The sequence below is a fragment of the Buteo buteo genome, chromosome 23 (genome assembly GCF_964188355.1).
Source record: "Buteo buteo chromosome 23, bButBut1.hap1.1, whole genome shotgun sequence".
In the NCBI taxonomy this organism is placed as follows: domain Eukaryota; kingdom Metazoa; phylum Chordata; class Aves; order Accipitriformes; family Accipitridae; genus Buteo; species Buteo buteo.
The window spans coordinates 2,937,070-2,960,919 of NC_134193.1; the positions used below are offsets into that span (position 1 = coordinate 2,937,070).

The 23,850-nt window shown below is 54.5% G+C and overlaps 1 protein-coding gene across 1 annotated transcript in view; it reads right to left on the reverse strand.

Moving 5' to 3' along the window:
* Window positions 1-3,927: 3,927 nt before the first annotated feature.
* The window catches only part of CDK18 (cyclin dependent kinase 18), a 39,947-nt gene continuing 20,024 nt past the window's right edge, over window positions 3,928-23,850 (reverse strand). Inside the window, exons 2-16 of the mRNA XM_075055205.1 lie at window positions 22,697-22,851; window positions 15,790-15,935; window positions 15,296-15,421; window positions 13,262-13,318; window positions 12,899-13,013; window positions 12,675-12,769; window positions 12,506-12,568; window positions 11,991-12,114; window positions 11,783-11,903; window positions 11,345-11,442; window positions 10,841-10,946; window positions 10,581-10,623; window positions 9,984-10,074; window positions 9,563-9,640; window positions 3,928-9,241 (exon numbers count right to left, since the gene is read on the reverse strand). Of these exons, the coding sequence (XP_074911306.1) occupies window positions 9,207-9,241; window positions 9,563-9,640; window positions 9,984-10,074; window positions 10,581-10,623; window positions 10,841-10,946; window positions 11,345-11,442; window positions 11,783-11,903; window positions 11,991-12,114; window positions 12,506-12,568; window positions 12,675-12,769; window positions 12,899-13,013; window positions 13,262-13,318; window positions 15,296-15,421; window positions 15,790-15,935; window positions 22,697-22,820 (1,422 nt within the window). The 5' untranslated portion in view covers window positions 22,821-22,851 and the 3' untranslated portion in view covers window positions 3,928-9,206. The remainder of the gene's footprint in view (window positions 9,242-9,562; window positions 9,641-9,983; window positions 10,075-10,580; window positions 10,624-10,840; window positions 10,947-11,344; window positions 11,443-11,782; window positions 11,904-11,990; window positions 12,115-12,505; window positions 12,569-12,674; window positions 12,770-12,898; window positions 13,014-13,261; window positions 13,319-15,295; window positions 15,422-15,789; window positions 15,936-22,696; window positions 22,852-23,850) is intronic.

Consider the following 23,850-nt stretch of genomic DNA (forward strand, 5'->3'; position numbering starts at 1 on the left):
CGAGGAAACCCCGAAATCCCCTCGCTCTGGTGCCGACCGTCTCTGCGGTCCTCCCGTGCCAGTAAATAGGCACGACCGTTCCAGACAAATGCAATTAAAGTTGCCCCTTCTTTGGGTGAGGAGCACAAGATGGTTTGGGGGGGGGGGGGGGTGCGGGTGCGTGCGCCTTTTGAAGTCGGAGTGGTTGATGCTTACGCAAAAGGTCTCCTCTAGGGGATGGATTTATAAATATTTCACCTACTTTAGCGAGGAAAGACTAGCAATTTTTAGAACGCTCTTTCCAGGCAAACCAGAATGGATGGAGCTCAGCCATGACAGAGGGCTGGCTCCAGGCCTGCACACCAGGTCCCTTCCCGTGCCAGTGGACCCCGCACACGTATTCACACGTCCCGTGACCCGTGCCTCAGGAATGCTGCTCCGGGGCTGTAGGTGCTCACTTCCACCTGGACATAGCTTAATGTTTAGCTAATCCAAATTGCATCTGAGTCTTTGTTCTGGCTGTGGCATCTGCTGGAGTCTTCCCAGAGTAAGGAGAACAGGATCATATCCCCTTCCACCACCAAAGGGAACAAGGCGACTGGGGGCAATAACCCAGAACAGGTGGGCAATAAACCCCTGATGGCCCTGAAGGCAGAACCGTGGCTGCCAGGCACCTGCACCTGAAACCATTAAGCAATCAAAGAAACAGCTCAGCTGCCTGGAGGGACGGAGCAATGTTGTTATCCCGTTTTACTGATGGGGAAACTGAGGAATGAAGCCCTTTGCTTACAGACACGGAGTGAGTCAACAGCATGGCCGGAAATTGGGTTTTATCATTATGTGATAAACCATCTTCCTTAATAGCCTGGATGGCAGGATGGAGGGGAGGAGGCTGATGCACAGGCCTGTGAGCCACAGCCTCAGGCTCTCCCTGCCAGGCAGTAACCAGCTTTGAGAGGCCACGCCACTGCAGACTACCCCAGCTTCTCTTCCTCCATCAATAAGTGGGGACAAAATAGCACGAAGGAAGAAGGATTGTGACAGTAAAGGCCTTTCCATCAAAATGCTGCTGGGAAGATCATCTCCTGACCCTCTCTGTCCATACACCTCCTTGTGCATGGAGCTGGGGTTGCTTGATGAAACAGCAGATCCTTATCTTCCACACACCAGGTGCCGGCCATGCCCCAACAAAAGGGCTGACAGGGCTTTACCCGTGGCTCCCCTGGACCACATTCTTGATGTCAATCTTGATCTTGGTTCTCCCCTTACGGGACAGGGAGTCAGGAGACCTGCAGTCTACTCCTGGCTTCCATTACTGCATCACCATCACTTGATAGCATCAGCTCTCTGGGCCTTGACTTTCCCAATTATAAAATGGCTGAGCAATGCTTTCCCCGCCTTTGCAGGTTCACTGCGTCCACTCCCAGATGAAAAGGCAGCATCCAGGCACCAGAAGTTACAAATGTTAGTACAACCCCTATCCCAGCTCCAACAGTTGACCCCACTTTGCTAAGCAATGGCCTAAATGCCAGCACACTTGCTTCCAGGAATATCAGGCCATTTTATCAGGGATAACACAAATCATGCAAGATATGCTTGCAAATAAGAAACGAAGCGTAGGTGGGTTAGTCAGCATAAGAACACACTGATCCTTTCTGGCTCCACATACTGAAACCCAGATCCTCAGAAGTAGCTCATAAAAATGCAAGCCACAGGACTATGAGTATGTGCAATACCAGAATTAGCTTCACGAGGAGGCACTTTAGGCTGTTTTCCAAACTGAAATCAATGTTGTACTTGCAATGAATTAAACACCCACATTTTTGCGCTTGCTGCAAACTGCAAAGTGAAATCATGAATGAAGGAATAGCGGAGCAGCATGATCAGAGAGAGCAGCATCAGTCGGTGCGTGCCATTGCTGCTCAAAAAGATCCGACAAGCATTTGAGAAGCACCTTCCTTTTGCTTCCTGTGCCCTCGCAAGTTCCTGGGCCAGCAAGAGGCACAGCGGGGTTTTTTCACACTATATCAGTTAATCTTTTCAGCCAGTGGAGCAATTACTTCTTTAACATGATCGGTCCTGCTTTGCAGTGACTACTCTATAGACCTTCAACCGAGAAGCCAGATTTTGTTCAGATTTGCTGTTGTGATGCTGGCATCACTTCTCTTAGCCCAGTCTCAACACAGTGGGGAAATTCAGTTCTGGTAATAGGTTTTCTAAAGGTTTCCTCGGGGTGGAACCAGCTGAGGCCCCACGGGTGAGCTTGGGACAGCAGGCGCCTGGGGACAGGCTCCTTCAAGGCTTTTGCCAGTGTTTGGGTTGGCAGCTGCGGCCAAGGGCCTGGGGCTGAGATACTGTCGAATGGTTTTCCCCCTTTTGCCAAGAGACCACAAAGGGAAAATCTGGGCTGACACCCTCAGAAACCCAAACACGTTATCCCAGCAACGACGCGTCTGGTATGATGGGCCGACAAGCCGCATGCGCATTTGGAGACGGGCGCAGCGATGCCTTTCAACAGCTGTAGCTCAGCCCAAAAAACCCACCACCAAGCAAGCTTAAGCAGGTAAGAAAATAACCACCACGACTCATTGAACGTTACTGAGAAAAGACATGATGCTTCTTACAACACCGGGTAAATTCTCCATACAATGGGTTGAATTATTCTAGGCTGCATGTAAGGTGCTCAGCAACCCAGCACGAATGGGCTGGGCAGCTGGAACGGCAGGCAGCACACAAGGGAGGTGTTCACCTCGTGTTATTTCAGGGTCAAGAGTTTTAAAACACACCGTGTGATTTGGAAAGCTTGGCTCCACTTCTAGGTCAAGCATTAGCCTGAGATCTTGGCCCAGTTATTACAGATCCTGTGACACTTGTCTAAAAGGAGGAAGCGCTCACCTACATGTTTTCCTACCGTCCAACTGAAATAATTCACACACCCACTCCGATTTAGCTGGAATCAACGTGCTTCCTCCTTTACTGCACTAAAACTGCGGCAGAGGAGGGCTGCAGGCTGCAAGGAAACGACCAGGCTGAGCCTCCCGAGACGCACCTGTAATTTAATGACACACAAATAAACTCGTTGAGCGCAGCAGGTATCGTCCCCGCCTTGGAGATACACTGAGAGACCCGGGGACCGATGGGTGACCTGCCTTGAGCATCCTTGTGAGGGAGGAGGATCCCCCCTAAGGGACACGGAGCAGGGAGGTCGTGGTTATTTGGGCAGCCGGGAACATCCAAATGCCGGTGGGGTCCGTGGGCTGGGACTGCTCGGTGGCATTTCCCCCGGACCCAGTGCCGGCAGCTGCCGCGAGACTGGAGGAATGAGAGCGGCAGATGGAGGAACTGGTTTGGCAAACACCTTGTTACTGGGGATCTGCCCACACCAGTGCCTGAACGTGACTCAGGCAGGCTGGGCGCTGGCTGGAGGTGCAGCCCTGGGAGGGGGATGAAGGGCATTGCCCCCTTCCCTAAACCAGCCGCCCGTCGTCCGTGGGCTCACACCGCGGGTCTGGCCCCAAAGATCCCACAGGTCCCCCCGTCCTCCACCTCTGGCTCATCCCGGGTCCCCCAGACCCAGGTGGCCGTAGCTTCTCTTCAGCACCGATGGGCCAGAGAGCAGGAATATGTAAAGGGGATTGCTGCGCCGAATAGCTCGGATCTCAGGGAGATTTTTAGCTGCTAGAGCTGTGGGAAACCGGGCTCCCCTGTCCCTTCGCCAGGTCTGCCCTTCAGTCACTTTGCAACCATGGGCTGGGCACGTCAGCCCTGTGCTTTATTTGCCCGATAGGCTTATGGCAATATTTGTTTAGGGCCTTAGGGTCCGTGCAAGGGACACAGAAACATTTCCCTATTGCACATAAGTTTCTGAGGTCTTGTGTTTCAACCTCCTGCAAAGACCAGGTAGTGGGAAACTCCTTTTGCACCAAGTCTGTGCTGGGAGTTTACTACAGCCAGCTGAAAAATGCCCTGCTAGCAGGAGTGAAAACAAAAGGTGTCCTGGAGCTGCACAGAAAGCAGCTGTGGGGAATGAGTCTGCGGGAAGGCACAATGAGGGCACGGCACGGCACGGCACGATCCCTGCCACGGTCCGGCAGCCTGTGTCCCCTGCGCGCCCACCACGGAGCAACTCACCGCTCGGGAGCCTGCCAAGGGACCTGCGTGCCCGACATGTCAGTGCTACCTAGCTGAAATTCAAAAACAAAGCGGATCCTTCTCCTACCAAAAAAAAAAGAAAAGAAAAGAAAAAAATTATATCCTGTACAAAACTATCCTGTATTCAATAAAGTTTATTGTCCAATCTTGGCTTTGGAGCGTTCACAATACAACTGTAATATAAGCCTTAGCAATAAAATGAGCACATCCACAAAATAGTCCATGACACATCTGAATACAAAAATTGAAATATTCTTATAAAACATTCAGACACAAGATTGATAGATGGATACAATCTTTTATTCTTTTTTTTTTTGTACCTTTCCATTTATTCCAGAAAAACTTTCTATAAAAAAATCATTGCTTCTTTTGGAATAAATCTTTAAAATCATTTCTTTTAAAATGCATCTTTCGTTTGTACAACTCTAGTTAAATATATTACTGGTATTCTGCAAATGAATCACACCAGAGAACATTCACAGTATGTGTATCCTCGCCGCTTGGATCTATTTTTCCTGCTGTAGGCTGTAGGACAAGCATAATGCTGAGGAGGAAAGAAGGCAACGAAGAAACCAGAAAGTGGGTTTCATAGTGTTTGTGCCCAGACATCGCTAGTGGGGAGTGCTAAGGGGACATCCAAACACATTTCTTACAAGACTCAAGCGTACAGAGCCAGGATGGCGGTGCGGCGCGGCCGGAGCAGCACTGTGGGGCAGAGAGCCACAGCTTTTGGCAGGTGAGATCCTGTCACTTTTAACCTCAGGTATTTCAGGCTCAAGACCCAATGGCCCCTGCAGGACCCGCTCAGCCATCGCTGGCTCCGTGCTCTGAGCAAACCTGGGCTTGCGTGGCTGCAAGATGCCAGATTTAGGCTGGTGAAAGCAGAGTTTGGCCATGTAAAGCCGGGCACGCTCCCACCCCCAGGTCCAGTCCCTTCCCCATGCCTTGGGACACACACACTACACCTTTTACTTTCCTCAGTCCAGTGGGTTAGACTCTTTCTCTAATGTTTTCCCACCTGCCTGTTCCTAGCCTGCTCTGGGAGCTCTGGCTCCTGTTTTATGCTAGCCTAATTTCTGACTGAAGATAAGTCATGGGGAAAAAAACAAAACAAAACATTTGAGAAGCTTGGGAAAACAGCCTTCCAATTACTTTTTTTTTTTTTCATCATGTGTAAGGGGGAGGAAAAAATCCACTTTTTTTGTCCTTAGTCTCCAAGATACAATGTAGTTTTGTTATTTAAAATCTTGACATAGATCTGGCAACGGGTTGGGCCAGGAAAGGCGTGTGCATGTGTGTATGGAGAGAGTGAAATTAAATAGCTCTGCCTGTAAGTTTTATTGTTGTCCCGTAACACAGACCTTGCTTTACACATTACTTTACTTACATTTCTTTAACTAGCTATCAGCTGGAGAGACAAAAGAATACAGCCTTTCCTGAGGGCACAGCCAAAACTCCATTTTCCACCAGAACTGGTAAAAAAAAAAAAATTGCAAGAAAAATGTCTGGAAGACAAAGCAACAGTTTCCTTTTGTCAAAACTCCCCATCTGCGAGGAGGGCCAGTTACTCCGCAAAGCGATGGATGGGAGAACACGTGAAATGAAAAAAATGCCGGCGAGCCACAGACATTCCCAGCATTTTCATTAGCGCTACTTTAAAAAAATCCAACTTGAGAGCCGGCTGGCGATCCAAAAGCTAGGGAAAGCCTGCCCGGGGATGAGCTGCCGGAGCAGGCAGGGACCGATGCCATCGGCAGCGGGAGCCCTGCTGCAGATTTCCTCCCCTTGCAGGCGGGGAGGAGCGGGGTACCGCTCTGCTCGGGGCTTCTATAAACCGGGGCATCCAAGGGATCTTGGTCCTCATAAACCCAACCAGACCCCACGGTCCTCAGGGGGACTGTAACACTATCCAGGAGATGGAGAAAGGGGGATTCGGCTCCCGGCACTGATCGCTGCCAACCTGCTGCTCCTTTTCTTCGCGGTCGGGAAGGTTTGGCGGGCAGCGTGCCGTGGGAGATCAGACGCTCGGGGCTCTGCCAGCCGACACGTGCAAACGCAGCAGCGACGGGAGCTTGTAAATCGAACCTCGCTCGGTGAGGCACCAATATTTACACACGCTATCGCCCTTCTGAATAGGAATCAAATATCCACTAGATGTGGTGGAACAAAAGGGGTTATCTTAAATTCGGGCTGTTAGTAGCACACAGGGCAAGTCAATAATAGTGTCTCCTTCAGGGAGGACTTGTAGGAGGAAAGGCAAAGGCTATGAAAGAATAAACAGCAGCTAACAGGCCCTTTCTCTTGGCTATCTGATCCCGGGTAAAGCAGTCCTGTCTACACGGTCATTGCTAGGTCTTTTCCCGGACGTTTCTCCCCAGCGGTTCCCATAGGTGACCTTGACCTTCAAGAGGAATACTTCTCTTAGGCGGGGAGAGCCGAGACCACGCCGATCTGGTGGTCTAGTGTGTTCTGCCTCCGTCCTCCCGGTGTGAAAGCAGGACGGCTCAGCTGGGCACCCGCTGCCCCAGCGCGCTTTATGCCCAAGGCACTCTCAGCGCATGGGGATGGTAACGCCAAGCAAGAAAACTGCACGAAGACAGGTCGAACGTGTCCTGAATGGGCTTCCCAAGCGCAGCTGGAGGGGGTTCCTGCTCCCTCCGGTCCGATCTGTGCTCACAGACCTCAGGGGAGGCTCTGACCCCCCCGGGGACGCCAGCATTTTTCGCCCCGTGTACCTGAAGGTGCTGCCGTAGGGGCAGACGCTGCGCCCGTGAGCTGGCCTGCCTGCTGAGCTGCTAATTCCCGAGAGGAGCTGGCTGCCCTGGGAAGTGCCAAGTCTGCACCACAGATCCCTGCCATGCCAAGGAAACTCCTGTAGAAAATGCCTTTGTGAAAGAAAAGATGACAGTGCGAGAGTTCAGACTTACTCCAGCCAACACCTCCCTTTGCGAACCTCCCTACTGAAAAACCCCATGCAGCAGGAGCCGGGTGTAGGAAACCAGGCAAAACGCTACCCTGACATCAGGGTGAAATGCGTCACTGGTGGCTGATGGCTATTCATGCTCTTCCCTATCAAATGGAAGCAATTAATGAACTATTCAGCCTGCCGTATGCTGGACATACCGAGAAGGGAACTGAGCAGGGATGGGCAAACCTCAAACAATGCAGACGTCTGGATGCTTGTCTAGGACAAACCCGAATTAACAGCTTTGGTCTGATGGGGGAAGCTCGGAGGGCGCATCCAGCACTGGGACAGGGAGGAGTCACCCCAGAAGCTTTGGGAGGCTTGGGGGTCTCTGCATTTATCCTCACGCTTTGCATTTTCCAAGGATCACAGAAGAAATGCTGCAGAGCAAAGCAGAAAACAGAGCCCTCCGTCCCTGCTCGATGGGAAAACAGTGGCATGGAGAGTTACCGTCCCCTGAGCAATGCCTCCCTGGCTGGGAGCGTGATGGGTTAAGACATCAGCATGTCCTGCCAGTGCCAGTGCCCGGTGACAGTCACAGCACCTGCCAAGTCCAGAGTCTCCTGGCCACATCCATGGGCTGGAGGACCGATGGGCGGGAGGACTAGTCATCCGGGACAGCCAAGAAAAGGATGTGAATATTATACAGTAGAAAGACTTCTTGCAACGCTCACACACTCGAAGACGTTTCAGGCTGTTTGCAGGCTGTGGGGGAGAGGCGCAGCAGGGCCTCTTCGCTCAGGATGGATTTGGCACGTTCCTAAAGTGGATGGAGGGGAAAACGCACCAGGAGCAGTCCTCGGCCAGCAAAGCACGCTCAGACCTAAGCACACACCTCAGTCTCACGGCATCAGTCTGAGTCAGGGCTGGTACGATCTGGCGTTGGCTACAAATGTAGAGGCCAGGCGAAGAGGTTTGAGGGATGATTTGCTTCTCTCCGGGTCTATTTCTGGTCCCCACAGCTGAGCTGTGGGAGGTTTGGCACCTCTCCCCCTTCCTCCGGGTAGAAATGCACTGAGGTGGGTGTGTGCAACGCTTTGGTACGGAGAAGCTGCACGGCTCGGGCTCTGCCACATCGCACGGGGCTCGGCGACGGGACGGGGGGAGATGCGCTTGTCTGGGAACCGTGTCCTGCCCCTTGTGATGATGGCGGAGAGGGTCCCGGGCTGGGGGGGCGGCAGGCTCGGCGATGAGAAAGGGGCTGCTCCGTCGGTGCCTGGGAAAGGCTGAAGGGCTCAGCGCAGCGATGGGAGGCAGCACGGAGCCGATGCTCATCTGTCCCCGCTTCTGCACAGCCCTACCAGCAGGTACCCCAGGAGGGATAAGCCAACCCTTGCTCTCAGCTCAGGACATCCCTGGGGAGCAGCCAGCTGACTGAATTTGGAAATGCAATGGTGGCAAGGAGGGGGAGATGCTGGGGGAAGCAAGGGGAAGCCCCCTCCTCCCAGCTGCTCCAACCTTGTCAGGATTCAGGTATCAAAGACGGGGAGAGAAAAAAGGGGTATGTAGGCAGAGGCAAGGGCAAATAAAGGAGGGCTGCCCTGGTTTTTGTGCTTCAGGTGCAGTCTCTCCAGTGCCAGGCTGGGTCATGCCCCCGACTCGTAACGTGGCTGCAAAGTGTCTCCCCAAGAAACAGGGGGTGCAGAGCAGGTTGTCCGAGCAAAGGTACTTTTTCAAAAATGCCTGCCTGGGCCAAACGCTACGATCCACAGCCCAGCTTTGGAGACACCACTCTCTGCTCACAAAACCTCCCCGTGCCCAGCTCACCCCCCCAAGGGCAGCGAGCGGTTCCCTGGGGCAGCTCACGATCCTGCGCTCCGGGCAGTGCCCAGGGCAGCTCCTCACTAGAGCACCTGCACCAGAGGGCAGCGGCTCACGTCTGATGGGGGCAACGCGAAAACAAGAGGGGAAAAAGGCCACAGGTCCATCAACAGCAGCTGCTAGGGGCTGTGGTTGTGGGGATGGGCAGGGGAGAGCCTGCGGCCAAGGGCGCTTCAGCATCATCCTGCTCGAGTCAGTAATTCTGCGGTGGGTCAGGTGCGAGCGTGTTGCCGTCTCCTTTCTCAGTGCTTCGATCTCCATGGTGACAAGGGGAACGCGAGATCCGAGTTTAAAATATACTCTGCCTCCTGTTCTTCCCTCGGGCTGAGGAAGAGAGAGAGAGATGGGTCAGAGAGGGCAGACGGCGAGCGGCACTTTGCAGAGAAGCCGAGCCCTGCGGTGCTCCGGGTTAGGAGGTTACGAGCCCACGGCATTCACGGAGGAGGTCCTCGGGACACCTAGATGTGACTTTGGTACCGTGGTAGGTGACAAGCAAGGATGTCCTGGGGTAATTTGTGGACTAAAGCAGGGGTCAGGGATCAGGTTTGGTTTTTTCCTACGCAGGACCCACTGGGAGTAACCTCAGTGCCAGCACGGTCCGTGGCACCACCTGGGAGAGGTCAGCATGATTTTCCCCAGTCCTACCTGACTGCTGGAAGGCTGAGCCTCGGTAGCCAGGGTCCTTTTGAAGCTGGATCTCCTTCAGGGAGAAGATGGAGACGTCTAGGCAGAGGGGGCAGAGAGAGAGGGGTCAGTCCAGCTGGCTGAGCCGGCAGCAGTCTGCAAACCCAGAGCCGGGAGGGACGGCAGTGCCCAAATGCAGCACTGCACCTCATCAGAGCTTTCCTTTCACGCTCACTCCTACTCTACACCGTCCTGCCCAAAACCATTTCTTGCTTTCGCAGCCCCCAAGCTCCCACTCCTCCCTGGTGCAGAAGCACCCATTTCCTCCGAGTAAGCAAAGACAGGAGGCATCCCGAAGAGATCTGGCTGCAAACCATCACCCTCGGGCTGCGCAGAAGCTCTTTTCTCCACAACCCCCAGGCAGAGGACAGCCTGCACTTACTGTCAGGCAGGAGGTGCACCCGCTCTCCCAGGCTCTTGAAGTAAGCGTGCCGCAGGGCTGCCTCCGCCGAAATCCGGCCTTTGGCTTCGTACTGCGCAAAGTCCCAGAGACAGGCAATTACACACAGTCTGCACGTGTGAGATGGCATTCAAGTGGGCACAGAGGCCCCGTACAGGGTGTGTGCATGTTTGTGCACCTATGCACACGTAAGTCCCCAAGCAATTTCATATGCCGCGTGGGTGACAGTGTGTCCGAACGCCGTGTGCACCACGGGGGTGTGCAGGCAATTACTAGTACCATTTGCATGTGCACAAGGGACAGCACGCACTGTGTGACCATGAGTGCACCAGTCATGTCGTGCCTTATGGATCATCATGTTTGTGTCCTCTCACTTGTGTGAAAGGACATAGGGTGAAGGATGATTCACCGTCCTTAGTGGTTGGGATAGCACCTACAATGCCATAGCTGTAGGGCTATGACTTATTCTGCAGTCGCAGCTCGTCTCCTGCCTGGCTCCAAAATCAGCGTGAGGGCAGCCAGAGTACCTTCACTTCAGCAAATCCCTTTGCCATCGACCTGGACTACTCTACCACTCACCAGAAGGAGGTTCATCAGCAAGTCAATCCCTTCTGAGTCCAGCCTTAGAGAAGGAGGAAATGAAAAACGGAGCATTACTGCACCCAGGAGACATTGCAATCATCAATGCAAGGGACAAGTGGCAGCTGGGACCTCCAGTGCACAGCTGCATTCAGAAGCTGCCGGCACCCCAAGGAGGAAAAGAAACCGGTCTCCCCAGGCTCCTGTTTATGACCAGCGCAAGCCCACCATGCCTTACGTGTCCCTGCTCAAGAAGGTACCTTGGAGCGTGATTTATTAACGGCTGGGCTCGGTACTGGGTGAAATTGTAAGCCTTAAACTCCTCGTTGGATGTTATTCCAGGCCAGGTGTCTTCTGTTGGGGTTCCTGAGAGGGGGAGAGAGGGAAACCTGTCATCCTCACTTGGTGCAGAGAGAAGATGCTCATGCATGCGAATGCCAGAATCCTGCCCAGGAGAGAGAGGGCACGAATATCCCCGGCAGGCTGGGATTCGCCTGCGCATCCCATGGGGCAGCCGGCGAGGAGCTCCTCGTCCTCACACCTCTGCTTGACTGCAAGCCTGGAGGGAGGCTGCAGGCAGCCTCTGCCCACGCCTGCCCACGCCTGCCCACGCCTGCCCACTCCTGCCCACGCCTGCCCACGCCACTGCAAGGCTTTGCCAACGGGCTGCGCTCCCTCCAAGCTGCCGAGGCTGCGCTTTGTCACCGCTCCTGCAGTCAGCCACTGCCCTCGCGTGGGGATTTGGGAGACAGCAGAAGACTCACCCAGCAGCCTGAAGATCAAATGCAGCTCTTCTTTCACCGTGGAACCGGGGAACATGGGCCGGCCGGTGACCATCTCGTAGTGGATGCACCCAACACCCCTAAAGCAGCAGCAGAGGCTCTGGGATTAGTGAGGGAGAAGCCCTGGGGATGCCCCACCACCCCTTGGCCAGGGCTGAGGTTCCTGGAGAGGGAAATGAGCTCCAGGAGCTGTATCCCTTCTCTGTTACGGGTAACCGTTCACCCCTGATGCGGACAGTGTGCTCCAAAGACCTTGAACGCCAGGGGACACAGAAAACAGCGTGGTCCTTGGGAGAGCCCACCACCCTCTGGTGTCACCAGCACTGTGGGCACGTATGGTGCTGCACTGGCGGACGGATGGCAATGCCCGACCCACCGTCTCGGAGACCCTGGGAAGCTCGGTTTGGACCCGTGGCTCACCACATGTCGATGGGTGTGGAATATTCGGTAGATCCCAGCAGGACGTCGGGGGGCCGGTACCACAGCGTGACCACTTCATTAGAATACGTTTTTGTAGGGACTGACTTGGCTCTGGCTAGTCCTGAGGATGAAGGGGATGGGTGTCAAGGAGCTGCACCTAGCTACACCTTCTTGCAATGCTGCATCTTCCCCAGAGAGGTCCACCTACCAAAGTCAGCCAGCTTGAGCTCTCCTCTCTCGTTGATGAGCAGGTTCTGGGGTTTGAGGTCTCGGTGCAGGATCTTTCTCCCGTGACAGTAAGCCAGACCACGCAGCAGCTGGAACATGAAGATCTGTGGGGAGGAGAAGGGGCTGGCATTTAGCACTGGAACATGGGCACCAAAAATGAGTCTGTCTCAAGGGCTCTTAAAGTCGTGGCCAGGAAAGACCCCTCGAAGCCAGCCTGGTGTGGGACACACTGCAGACAATTGTTCAGGCCCATCACCAGCAATCCAGAAAAGGGGCTGAACAAAGTCTGCATGCACAGTCATTTTATTTAGGGTGGCAGTGACTCGGAGAAAAGCTGGTGGAGCATCAGAGCAGGCTGAAAAAGGTGAAAGAAGAGTTAAGAAGGCTGAAGTGAAGAGAGAAGGGGTATCCAGCCTCACCCAGCCCTGCAACACCCTGGACTGCACTCATGCGGGGAGAGGCAGGGCTACGGGGTCGCAGGCAGCACCGTCTTACCTTCACGTTGTGCACGCTCATCAGGTTCCCACAGTTGTCGAGGTACTGTTTGAGGTCGTTGTCCTGCAAGAGGAAGCACACGTCAGCCTGTCCTTCCCTCAGCCCCCATCGCCCACCCGCAGAGGGGCAACTGCCCCCCTGCTGCCGCAGAAAGCCCCCCCAGACCCACCAGGTACTCGAAGACGAGGGTGAGGGAGCGCTCCGTGTGGATGATGTCGTGCAGGGTCACGATGTTGGCGTGTTTCAGGTTTTTCAGCAGTGACACTGCGAGGAGAGGAGATGGCAGGTTGGGGCAGCAGGACCCGGATACGTCTCGACGTGCGCCACCCGTCCCCAAATCTGCCAGCATTGCTCAGGAGGGTTGCGATGGGGAAAAGCCCCTCCTGCCCTCACCTTCCCGTATGGCCGTGCAAGGTGCCCCTTCCTCGTGCTCCAGGCGGATTTCCTTCAGGGCAACGAGGTTTTCGGTCAGCTTGCTGCGTCCCTTGAAGACAGTGGCATAAGTGCCCTGGGTGGGGGGGGAGAGAAAATACAAGCCGTGCAGACCATTTACCAGAGTGGAACAACACTGATATACTCCATAACATTTGGAGGAAGGATCATTTGAAGCTACAGGGCCAAGTCTGAAGTCCACAGAAAGACTTGGTCTAAAAATTGCGAGGTATTGAAGAAATTTGGCTACAGTCTGCCCTTTGCACTTCAAGCTGCCCTTCTAACTTAATTTAAATCCTTACAGGGGTTTCACAGTCTACTCACCTCTCCCAGTTTGTCCAGTTTAACATAGGTTTCCAGCTTCCCAAACCCAATATCTGACTGTAAGAGAGAAAGGAAAACATCACTGGGAGGGATCTCATCCAGGGATGGCTTCACCTCCGGGGGGAAGGTCAAGGAGACTGGACAGGAACAGCTTTGAGGGCAGATCAGGTGTTTGCATGCAGAAGCCCAGCTGATCTAAGTACATAAAGTCCATTACTTTCCTGGAGAAGCCCTGCAGGTGACCAGGCAATCAATCAGAAAACCTTCACCACCCACTGGCTGCTTAAGCGAAATGGATGGCGCCTGCATCCCGTACCCCAGGGCAGCCGCCAGCTGCACGACTGCCCCTTCCCGCTGCCACCCCCGCAATTCCCTTCTCCTCTCACCCACCACCCTGACATGCCCCCAGCAGCGGCCGAGTCGAACAGGAGCCGTGATTTGCAAAGAGCCGATGCCTTTTCTATGGCAGAAGCCTCGTGGGATCCTGCTGCCGATGCCCAGCCCTTTTCTTGAGTGCTTTCCTATGTCCTGGTTTTTACTGACTCCGTTCATTTCTCTGTGTGCTGTTTAAATCAAGCGTGAAAGGGATATTTTCCCATTTGGAACAGTAACCCTTTAACATATTGCTGAGACCTGCTCTCATGTACCCGGTGAAAGAAGGGCAACCACTGCAAGGCCACAGATTTAGGTGTCACTCCTTAGCAGACCCCTGACATTGCAGTTTTCTGTGGGGACAGAGGCACCTCCTCGGTTAGTCTGGGTCATCTGTGTGCCAGGGCAGGCCCCCCAACCCAGCACCGCTGCCCCGTCTCCTGAGCCAAGGGCCCATGCCATGCCACCCACCATCAGCAGATGGAGCTGGATGGACAGCTGTCCATCAGCAGGCAAAGACAAGGGCTGTGCAGGGAAAGGATCCCCTGGGGGAGGCACTGAAGGAGCCCCCCTGCACTGTGTCCAGGGCTCTGCCGGGAGAATCAGCAGCCCTAGGTCTGGGATGCTCTCACAGCATCCCCCGCTCCCCAGATCTGCCCCACCGAAAAGGCTTTTTCCTTGCAACAAGCACTGACCACACCACCAAGCTCTCACAAGCTGCTTTCTTGCAGGCTGCATATGGACCAGCAAATCCCAAGGGAACATAGTGGGTTTTTAATGCCATTTTGGCTTCCCCAAACCTTCTGCGTACCCTGGGAACAGATGTGTCCTGAGCCGGGAAATGAGGTGGCTGCTGCCATCTGAGGTGCTGTACACCCCCCAGAGCCATACTGGGAGCATTGCAGGAGCATGCCTTATTCATGGCGGGGACCATGAATATTAATGGCACATTGCTCTGGCTGTGCCTATTTTATTGATTAGACAGAACAGGGAGGTAAATGCAAGCTCTCCTCTTCTCCTCCCTCTCCCTGAATAGGCACGCCAGATCTGAAGACGCCTGCTGAGACCTCGCAGTTGTGCCTGTACAGCACTGAGCACTCCTGGGTAGCAGGACACAAGCTTGCACATTTGTAAACAGGGCACCGGGTTTTTGCTCCTACATATGCTGATGCTCTGCAGTAAAGAAACTGAAATGCCAACACTGATGCAAAAGCTAATTCATTATTTATCGGCATTTGCATTTCAACTAGCAGAGGCTCCGGCACTTGCTAAACTGCGGGAGGCTTTCCACCTCCCGTTTGGAAGGAGCGAGGCCAAGAGGAAAGCCAGGTATGTGCAGAGGTGAGTGAAGGAATGTGCAGGCCTGGGGATTTGCACAGCGGTACGCAGATGTGCACGCGTAGGAGTGACGCGGGGGAAGAGATGCATATGTGCATGGTAGGGGGAATGTGTGCTGCTGGGAGCGCGCAGAAAGGGATTTTCATGGGCAGGGACGTGTGCGTGCGCATCTCCATGATGCACAGACGGTACAAGTGAGCTTGCACAGCAGGGCATGACTGCATGGGTGGGTGGCAATCAGCACATGCATCTGCTGGCTGGGACTTGTATGCACGAAGCGAGACGCTGTGCCCGGTCCTGCTCGCTCTGCAGGGTGAGACTTACGAGGGAAGCCCGTCGGGACATCCTGCTGAGGGGCTTGGGGAACTCCGGGCTCTCCATCTGCAGCTTCTGCAAGAACTCGGGGGGCAGGCGGATGTCCATGGGCAGGGAAAGACGCTTGCTGACATCCTGCAGAGAGGGCCAGAAGAGCGGGCGATGAATGCATCAGATGAAAGGAGGACTGTACAGAGACGTTCAAGGGGAAGTGCTTTCTAACCAGAGCTGGTATTAATGCCGAAGCAACGGGTGCAGCATCTGTGGGACCCTTAGTCAAAGGAAAAAGGAAGGTGTGCGTGCACGCACGTGCACGGGGATGCGCACTGGGCTTGTCAGCTACTATGGGAGTCATGTTGAGTGCACCCAAGAGGACATCAGGGCTCGTGTCTGAGCCTGCCAGGTCCCCATGAATAAAACACTGGCTTTTCCAGCCAGCAGGCAGGTGACAACCAGAACTTGCCACGTCCCTTCTGCCCGCTCCAGCCTGCAGCGGTACTTGCCTCCATGGAGAAACGGCGCTGGTTGTTGTTGCGGTAGCGCACGGCCATCGGGGACTGGCCTTCCACCTCAGAGGGGGAGATGGGGCTGGTGTCTGCTCGGAAGTCCCTGCCCAGATGTCCCAGCTGCAGGTGCCCTTGAGCCAGGTCTGAGGACAAAGAGAAAGGAGAGCAAGCTGCTGGAGAGGTAGCAGATGTGCCAAGGCCCAAGGCACTTGCTTTGGAGAAAAGAGAGAGCAGGGCAGGGAGGTCTGGAGATGCTCTGGGGCCATGAGAAAGTCTTCTTCCTTCTCTATATCCAGGAGGCAGAGGGAATACCTGCTTTTTGCTCCAGACTCCTGGTGCGTCACCACCGACACAGCTCTGCTCAGCAGCACCCCCAAAGTGCCCTCATGCAGCCCCCTGCAATGAAGGTCTCTTTTGACAGATGGGGAGGGGGATGCAGAGAGGGGAACTGCTTCACACCCAAGGCCACCCGGATCTCCCACGTCCCAGTCCAGTGCTCACCCCACCAGCACCTCACCCCTCTCCAGCAGCACCACAGGGTTTTGCATGGGTGAGCATTCGTCTTAACTTTCCAGCCTTATCTTCACTAAAGTCACATTAGACAAAACATGATTTGTGCTTTAGGAACACCTTGGTGCCTGACCGTGGCTCTGGATCCCTCTGTGCTAGGTCTGTACAAAAACAAAACAGAAAAAGAGCCCTGCCTCTGGGGAGCTTACAAGCACGCGTACCTAATCTGCCTCAGGAACCACCAAAACTAACAGACACCAGGGTACTTTCCTCCAAGGATGTGACCGTTTCTCAGAAGGTGTTCGGGATTAAAGGCTGCAGAGTCATTTACTGCTAAACAAAACACTCCAGGCTTTCCTGCCCCAACCTGCTGCACTTTACCAGACACACAGTCCCCAGAAGCACAAAAGCTCTCTTGAAAACCAAAGCAGTTCAGAAAAATAACTCCTCTTGGGACTCCAGGTGTGAACCCTCACTGAGCCCGAGAAACCCTGAAAGGAGCAAGAAATCAGAACAAAACAAGCCATTGAGCTCCCTCTGGTCTCCAGTTTGAGGCTTGCACTTAAACCTCCTCACTCTGTAATTACCAGCTGGTTGGTAGGAATATTCTGGCATGCATAGACCCAGACACTGGCACAGCAAAACCCTGAGGAGTTCAATGCAGGTCGCCTGGACCCCAGTGAAGTGGATTCCCCCGACTCACATGGATGCCATTCAGATGGAGGCAGCGCTAACTGGGTGTGCTGGGAGGGAGAAGCCAGGGCTAACTGGGTGTGCTGGGATGGAGGAGAACCACCTCCCCAAGGGAGGGATGCAACTCCCTCTGAAAAGGTCTAGGGCCAAGCAGGGACGACTGTTTTGTCCCGGTCCCGGTGGCCATACAGCTCTCCCTTCTCGTCTAAAATTTGCAGCTACACTCCAAGGTAGCAAGCCCTCCAGGGTCCAAGGGCTCTGCCATAAAGCACCCATGTCCTCCACGAATCCGGGCACCCTGCAGTTATTTCCCCAGAGCAAGGAGGAACATTGCAGGAGGGAAACTGCCCAGGGAGGACTTGCAATGTCCCAGACTGAGCCCTGCCCCTTGCCAAGCCCTTTCCCTGAGCTGCACAGAGACAATCCCCTGCTATGCCTAATGCAGATTTCGACACACCGATCCCAATGTGTTCAGGCAGCCAGCGATGATCTCATTGCTGAAGACTGGAGAAGGAGGGCTGGCTTTCACGGGGTGGTGAGCAGGGCTGAGACCTGGCTGCAATTTGCTCATCTGATGGATGAGAGGTGGCAGGCAAGTGACCTGGGAAAAGATGCGGTTTTGTGCCACGGTCACTGGGGGACCAGGGGACCCATGAGCTAAGGGATGCAGGGCATCCTCGATAGACAGCCTGCACCTAAGGGATGGGTTCAGCCCACGCCACTGGGCTTGGGAGCATCTGAAACAGTGCCAGGAGATTTTGGGCAGCCAGGCAAGAACAAGGCAGAGTCACCCCTTCTCCCAGGACCGCTGCGGGACTCTGGTCCCTGTCCCTTTCTGGCCATCTGTTTGTGCAGGAACAGTTTGGAAACTTACCCTGAATTAATCACAGGAGTGAAGTTAACGTGGATCAATTAAACTGGATCAAATCTTTTTAACTTGCTCATTTCCTAAGTAAATTATCAAAAAGAACCCCCAAAGGCCATTTAAAATCTGACTGAATGGAGTTCAACTAATCCACTTTAAATGATAGTTTGGGTGAATTTGTGCTGGTTCCCATAGGTAAACAAGCCAAAAGTCTTGGGAAAAGAAGCAGCCTGCCCTGAAAGGTGCAAACCAGCAGCACTGTCTCTCTGAACCAGCAACCCACCAGGTACATTAGTGTCAATCTCTCCTCATCTACAAGAGCATCAGATGTAAAGCCAGAGGTAAAACGACAAACTGGACATTCCAGCGCATGCAAAGAGGAATGGGATACGCAAATCATGTAAACTACTGCAGGATGGGAAAAACACGTAAAAATACACAGAAGACTTGCAGACATGAGGGAAAAAGTGTTTTGGCTACCCTGGGGCCAGAAAGGGCAAGCGGGATGTCCCAGCCCAGTCCGCCCTGTGTTGTTGCGAGGTGCCCCCAGCACCCAGAGATACCCGGTCCCGCAGAGACGCTCTCGCAGGGCTGGGGTTGCCCCTGTGCTTGGAGGACCTTGCCGGGTGCTCGCGGGAGAAGACGTGAAGCTGTGGGCATGCAAACGTGAGGGCCTGTTTGATTCTGCTCGGCATTTCATGTGGATTATGGTGATCCCTGACACTCTGCAAATAATGAGGCTGCATGGGATATCAAAGCAAATTAAAGTGAGACCGCAGACACGGCGGCTGCCTTTGACGAGCCTCCCGCCTTTTTTTATAAATATATTTAAACACTGCCTCTGCCAAAACAAGCTTTGATCTCCCAAGGAAAGGGGCCAGAACCCTTCACTGCTTGCCTGACTTACAACTTTTAATTACTTTGCTAAGTGTGAACTCTCCTCTCAAAGCTCTGTTACACTCATGAGGCAGGGCTGCACTCAGATCTTGGATTATTCATCCTCCTTCCTCCCCCTCATCATCACTTCTTTGTGGCCTTGCACTCCAAAGACCAGACCTAGCTCTGATTTATGCCATTGCAAACCAGGAGTTATGCAGGCTTTGCGGCACAAATACTGAGACCTTCTCTGGCCTCGGAGGACAGATCGGGTAGTAGCTGTTTTGGGGCAAAGCCTTGGCATAGATAGGAGCTGTTGCTGAATGCCACCAGCTCTTATCAGAGCAAATGGGAGACACCAAGACCTCATACCTCTGAAAATCTGGAGTATGGAGAGGAATGGGTGACTGGGGAAGCCCAGGAGGAAAGGAAGGAGCCTCCCTGCCTTCAGCCTTAATGTGAGGCTGGAGCAGCCATGGAGAAGGTTCCTCATCTCTGAGGATGAGGAGATGGTGCTGGCCTTTCTCAAGGACATCAGATACTGCACAGAGCCCAGCTTGGGCTTTCCTTAACCCAGGGGCTTTCGGCTGAGCAGCCACCGTGGCCGAGGAGAGGCTGTGCTGCCCAGGGGAGGGATGCACAGCAGGGTGGGGGGCATCGGACACCCCGAGGCAGGCTGCAAGAAAATTAGGCTCTGACCACAGGCACCCCCTTTCCCTCCCTGCACTGTCAGACTCTGCCAAGGTGACATTGCCTGTAATGGGATGTGTCCAGGCTGGAAAGCTGTTTGCTTTTCCATTTGCCAGCTCTGCTTCTCTCAGACCTTGTTTTATCAGCCTCTGCAGGTGAAGTCATGAGAATTATGGGACGGAGAGGACGGAGCTGGGGATTTCCCACCGGATCACCAACAGATGAGGCAGGGCTCTACCCACGAGAAGGCCTTGCTGTGTCCTTTTGCCAGAGCCAGAGCAGCTCTGCACATGCTCTGGGAGCATTTCACGAGAAGGTCTTCTGGCCTCTGCATCACCCTCCTCCCCAAGGACAGGCGGAGGCACTCGCAGCCCCCAAAGTGCAGGATTTGCAGACTGCCGTGACCTGTGAATGCTGATAACCTGTGATTTCTGATGCTGGAGGGAAAATAAAAACTGCAAGCAACTCCCTGAGGAGCTGTGTGAGGTGATGAAAGAAAAGATGATGTGCTGATCTCTGCTGTGATTAGCACTCTTTTCTGGAGCCAGTGATCACAGTCCCTGAACTGTCACAGGTCATCTGCGCACCAGGAGAGAACAGAGCACTGCAGGCAAGCCTGTCTGCCATCCAGACGGCCGAGAGAGCCCCAGGGCCACGTTCAGAGGTCCTGAGCAAGGAAGGTGAAACCTGAAGCAAAGCTCTTTCATGGGGAAGAGAAGCAGCACAAGAGTGACTGCCACGGCTCTAGTCTCAGCTCCGCTACCAGCTTTCTGCACGACTGTAGCAAAGTCATTTTGCCCCTCTGCACTTTGATTTCTCCATCTGTAAAAGGGAGGGGACCAACACCTCCGAGAGAACTAAAGCCAGAGCCCTCTCCGCACCAGGCAGCTCCCCAAGGTCCAAACCTCACCACCAAACCCTGCAGGAGAGCAACCTGCACGCAAACCCCCTTCTCATCCCCTCCAGCACCACCAAAACGATCCCGTCCCCTTACCCATCTGAAGCATCACACTCCCACGCCGTACCCCAATGCCTCTTCACCCCGGGGTGCTGGGGGTCCTGCCCCCCTCCCCAGCTCTGCCCCTCGGCACTGATGCCTCCAGCTTCCCTTTGCTGAGCCCCCGCCAAGTCCTCTTGGCACAGGGATGTGGGCAAAGAGCTCCCAGCCGGGAGTGGTTTATTAAACAGCCGAAGAGATGCCTCAGACAAATGTGGCTGTCAAGGCTCTTCATAAACAACAGCCGCAGCCTGCAGGAGACGGAGATTAAGGGCACTGTGGAGGTGACTTCTCGGGCTTGTTTACAATCCCCAAGGGAAACTTAATCAAGAGATCTCGGGCAGGAGGGAGCAGGATCCGGGTGGTGGGTATGGCAGGGGCAGCGCGTTTTGCCTGTGCTGCGTGGGAGAGGGTGCCGGTGCAAACCGGGAACCGTGCGGTGGGGAGCAGGGGGGGCAGCTGGGAGGGAAAGCTGCGGCAAGGGGCCAGGACGTGCCGTGTCCACGCAGGGAGGGAGGTCTCGACCGGTGGGGGCTGGCACTGGGGCAACCCCTGGCAGCACACGAGGAGCCATACCCCACGGGGTGGTGTGGCAGACCCCGAGTCCCTGCTGCATTGCCGGGTGCAGGCAGAAGGATCTCCTAATCCTGCCACGTCACGGTCTAGTACTGGTCCAACCTCTCCCCACAGGGTCAGGAACATCCTCAGTCCTGGCCCCAGGCTCAGTCCACTTTGCTTTTATTCTTTCCTGGCTACCTCAGGAGTGAGACCAAAAGCCGGAGTGGGGGGCATAGGCAGATGCTGCGTGCACTGGTTTGCCATTCAAGGGCAAAGGAAGAACCGTGACCGACGCTTCATTAAAGCAGAAGAATGGGGAAATCGCCTCTCCAACAAAGCCTCGGTTTGCACGGCGGAGATAACGAGCCCAGGCTCAGACATCCCAGAGCAGAAGTCCCCCAAGGAAGGCAACAGCAGGAGCAGCTGTCAGCGCCCAGGACTTTCTTAGCCTTGCACCATTTCATCCCCGCAGCTTCTGCACATCTAATTAAGGGCTCAAATCTAATTATAGCCCTCGCTGCTTGCTAGGGTGGGAGGGGAGGGGTGTGTGTATAGGAGCAGGGAAGGAGGCCATGAAGGGATGCTGTTCAGGGTAGCCTGGGTGTCTGGAGGGATAAAGAAGAGCGTCAGGAGCTGCAGGAGTGAGGAAAGCCAGCTCTAAATTAGGTTACTGCATCTCTTCTTTCAAGCAGGTTAGCTGGCAGAGAGACGATCCCTCCCTGCTGGGGCAGATGCGAGTGCCAGGCAATTACATCACGGCCTCAGCCCCTGCTTGCAGCAAAAGTTTCTAGCAATTGTGGCTGCAGGGTGAGGGGAAAAAGAGCTTGAACGTGACCTGAGCGGAGCTGAGGGCACCGACACATGAACGGGCTGGCCTGTGGCAAAGCGAGTTGTTTTGGTAGGAGGCAGCAGCAAACGCATGACGTGATCGCCAGGAGCGGTTCAGCCTTGCACCCGCAGCAGTGAATTTACCCCCGGATGAATCAAGTCTAGCTTTATCAGGTTTCCAAGCGCCTGCCTGTCAGCGGCTCTGCCTGCTTGTCCGTGCACGGCCGTCTTGGCGTGATCTGCTCTCGGTTTATGCCTCGAGCGTTGCCTCTCCCTTGATATGCCCATAGCCAGAGACAGCAGAGCCTGCCCCAGCCTGCAGTGAGGCGGCTGCTCTGTTTGCAGAAGGGATGTGCCCTGTTCTGCTCATGGAGGTGTTAACCCTAAACCTCCCTGCTCCCTGGAACCTTGAAAACTGCACCCCAGGAGAAGGCTGTGGGTCCAGGAGCAAAAGGTGGTTCGGCGAGCCCCTGAACAGAGAGAGAAGCCCCTTTGGCTGGGTGGAAGCGTCAGCCCGGAGCCTTGGTGAGGGCTCAGACACCACTGTCACTTCTGGGCAGGCAGGAGGAGATCCCACGCTTTCACACTCTCTACCTTAACCACAGATGTGTCATCCCTCTCCTTTTTGTGCAAATACCTTTCCCTCCTATAAGGCTTTTCTTATGCAAGTGTAAATCTCTCTTCAGATCAGATTTAATGACAAGGTGTTATTAGTCCTGCTGGATAGATGGGGAAAGCAACACAGACAAAGGGGCAGTAACTTTCCACACATCAGCACACCCAGAGAAAGGCTGGGGGGGCTGGAGTGGAGATGTTTGCTGGCAGCGCTGACCCCAGATGCTCTCGACCAGCCCCAGCACCGCGGTAGGGGCCCAGGGGCTCCTTACCTTCATTCCTTCTGTTGTTGAGCTGGTTGAACTGCTCCGTGAACTCTGTCAGCGACTCCTCGATGGTCTCCGTCCGAGGAACCGAGAGTGAAAACCTCCGCTTGAAGTTTTTCATCTTGTTCATTTTACCTTGTGCTGCAAGGGATGGCAGAGCCCTGCGGGGGAGAGAGCAGGTTGAGAGGGCTGGACGATGCACGGGATGGCCCCACAGCCCCACAGCTCCTGCTCTTCAGGGCTGGCAGCACCCCAACCCGAATTTCCCCTGCTGGGGATCTGCAGGGGTCCCTGGGAACATCCTCTTCTCCGAGGCACCGCTGCTGTGTCAGAGCAAAAGAGGAGCCACTTGGTCACCAAGGGAATCGGGTTCCTCATGTCTTTAAGAGCTGACTATGGTCAAGAGGTGCAGTGAGCTTTTTCTGAGCTAGTTACCAGAGATGAGCCCAGGGCACACTGCATTGCAAGTACCAATACAGGCTGCACCTTACCGCATCCTTGGAAACTCCAGGAATGCCTGGAACAGGGAAAAGCAGGGTAGAAATAAAAGGAAAGCAAGAAAGAGTAAACAGTGATGCTAAAGATTCAATACCACACTCTTCCCTGTACAAGGAGGCACCGCTCCCCTGGCAGTTTGGTCTCTGCTTTGCCCTTGCACGAAAGACTTTCTGAGCCAGCAGCAAAATTCTGAGTGGGGCCAGTACTGGCCGGGGGGATCCCCAAGAGCCACGGTCAGGGGCGATGCTTCAAGCTCACAGCTTGCTCACAAGCTCTTGAATGACTCATCCTGTACGGGCATTAGAATCGCCTTAGCCAGGGATCTGATTAAAGCAATAAAACCCTTAAATGAAGAAAACCCTCAAGGGGCACATGGCAAAGCATGCTGAGTCTGAGCAGCCACGCGAGCAGGCTGAAGGAGTTCGCTCTGGGCGTCTCGGAGCCACACGCCGCTTCGCCTTTCCTATTTCGGCTCTTGCCAGGTCTGTCTGTAGCTCAGGAGCGCAGCTGGGACCGGGCTGCTAGAGTTGTCTGCGGATGGTTTGGACTTCAGCACCGGCCCCGCTGCGCTCAGGTGTTATTCCTCCTGCCGAGCACGGACCTAGCAAACAGCCCAGGCGCCCTGTCCCCTGGACCTGCGGACATCAGTGTCTCACCCCCAA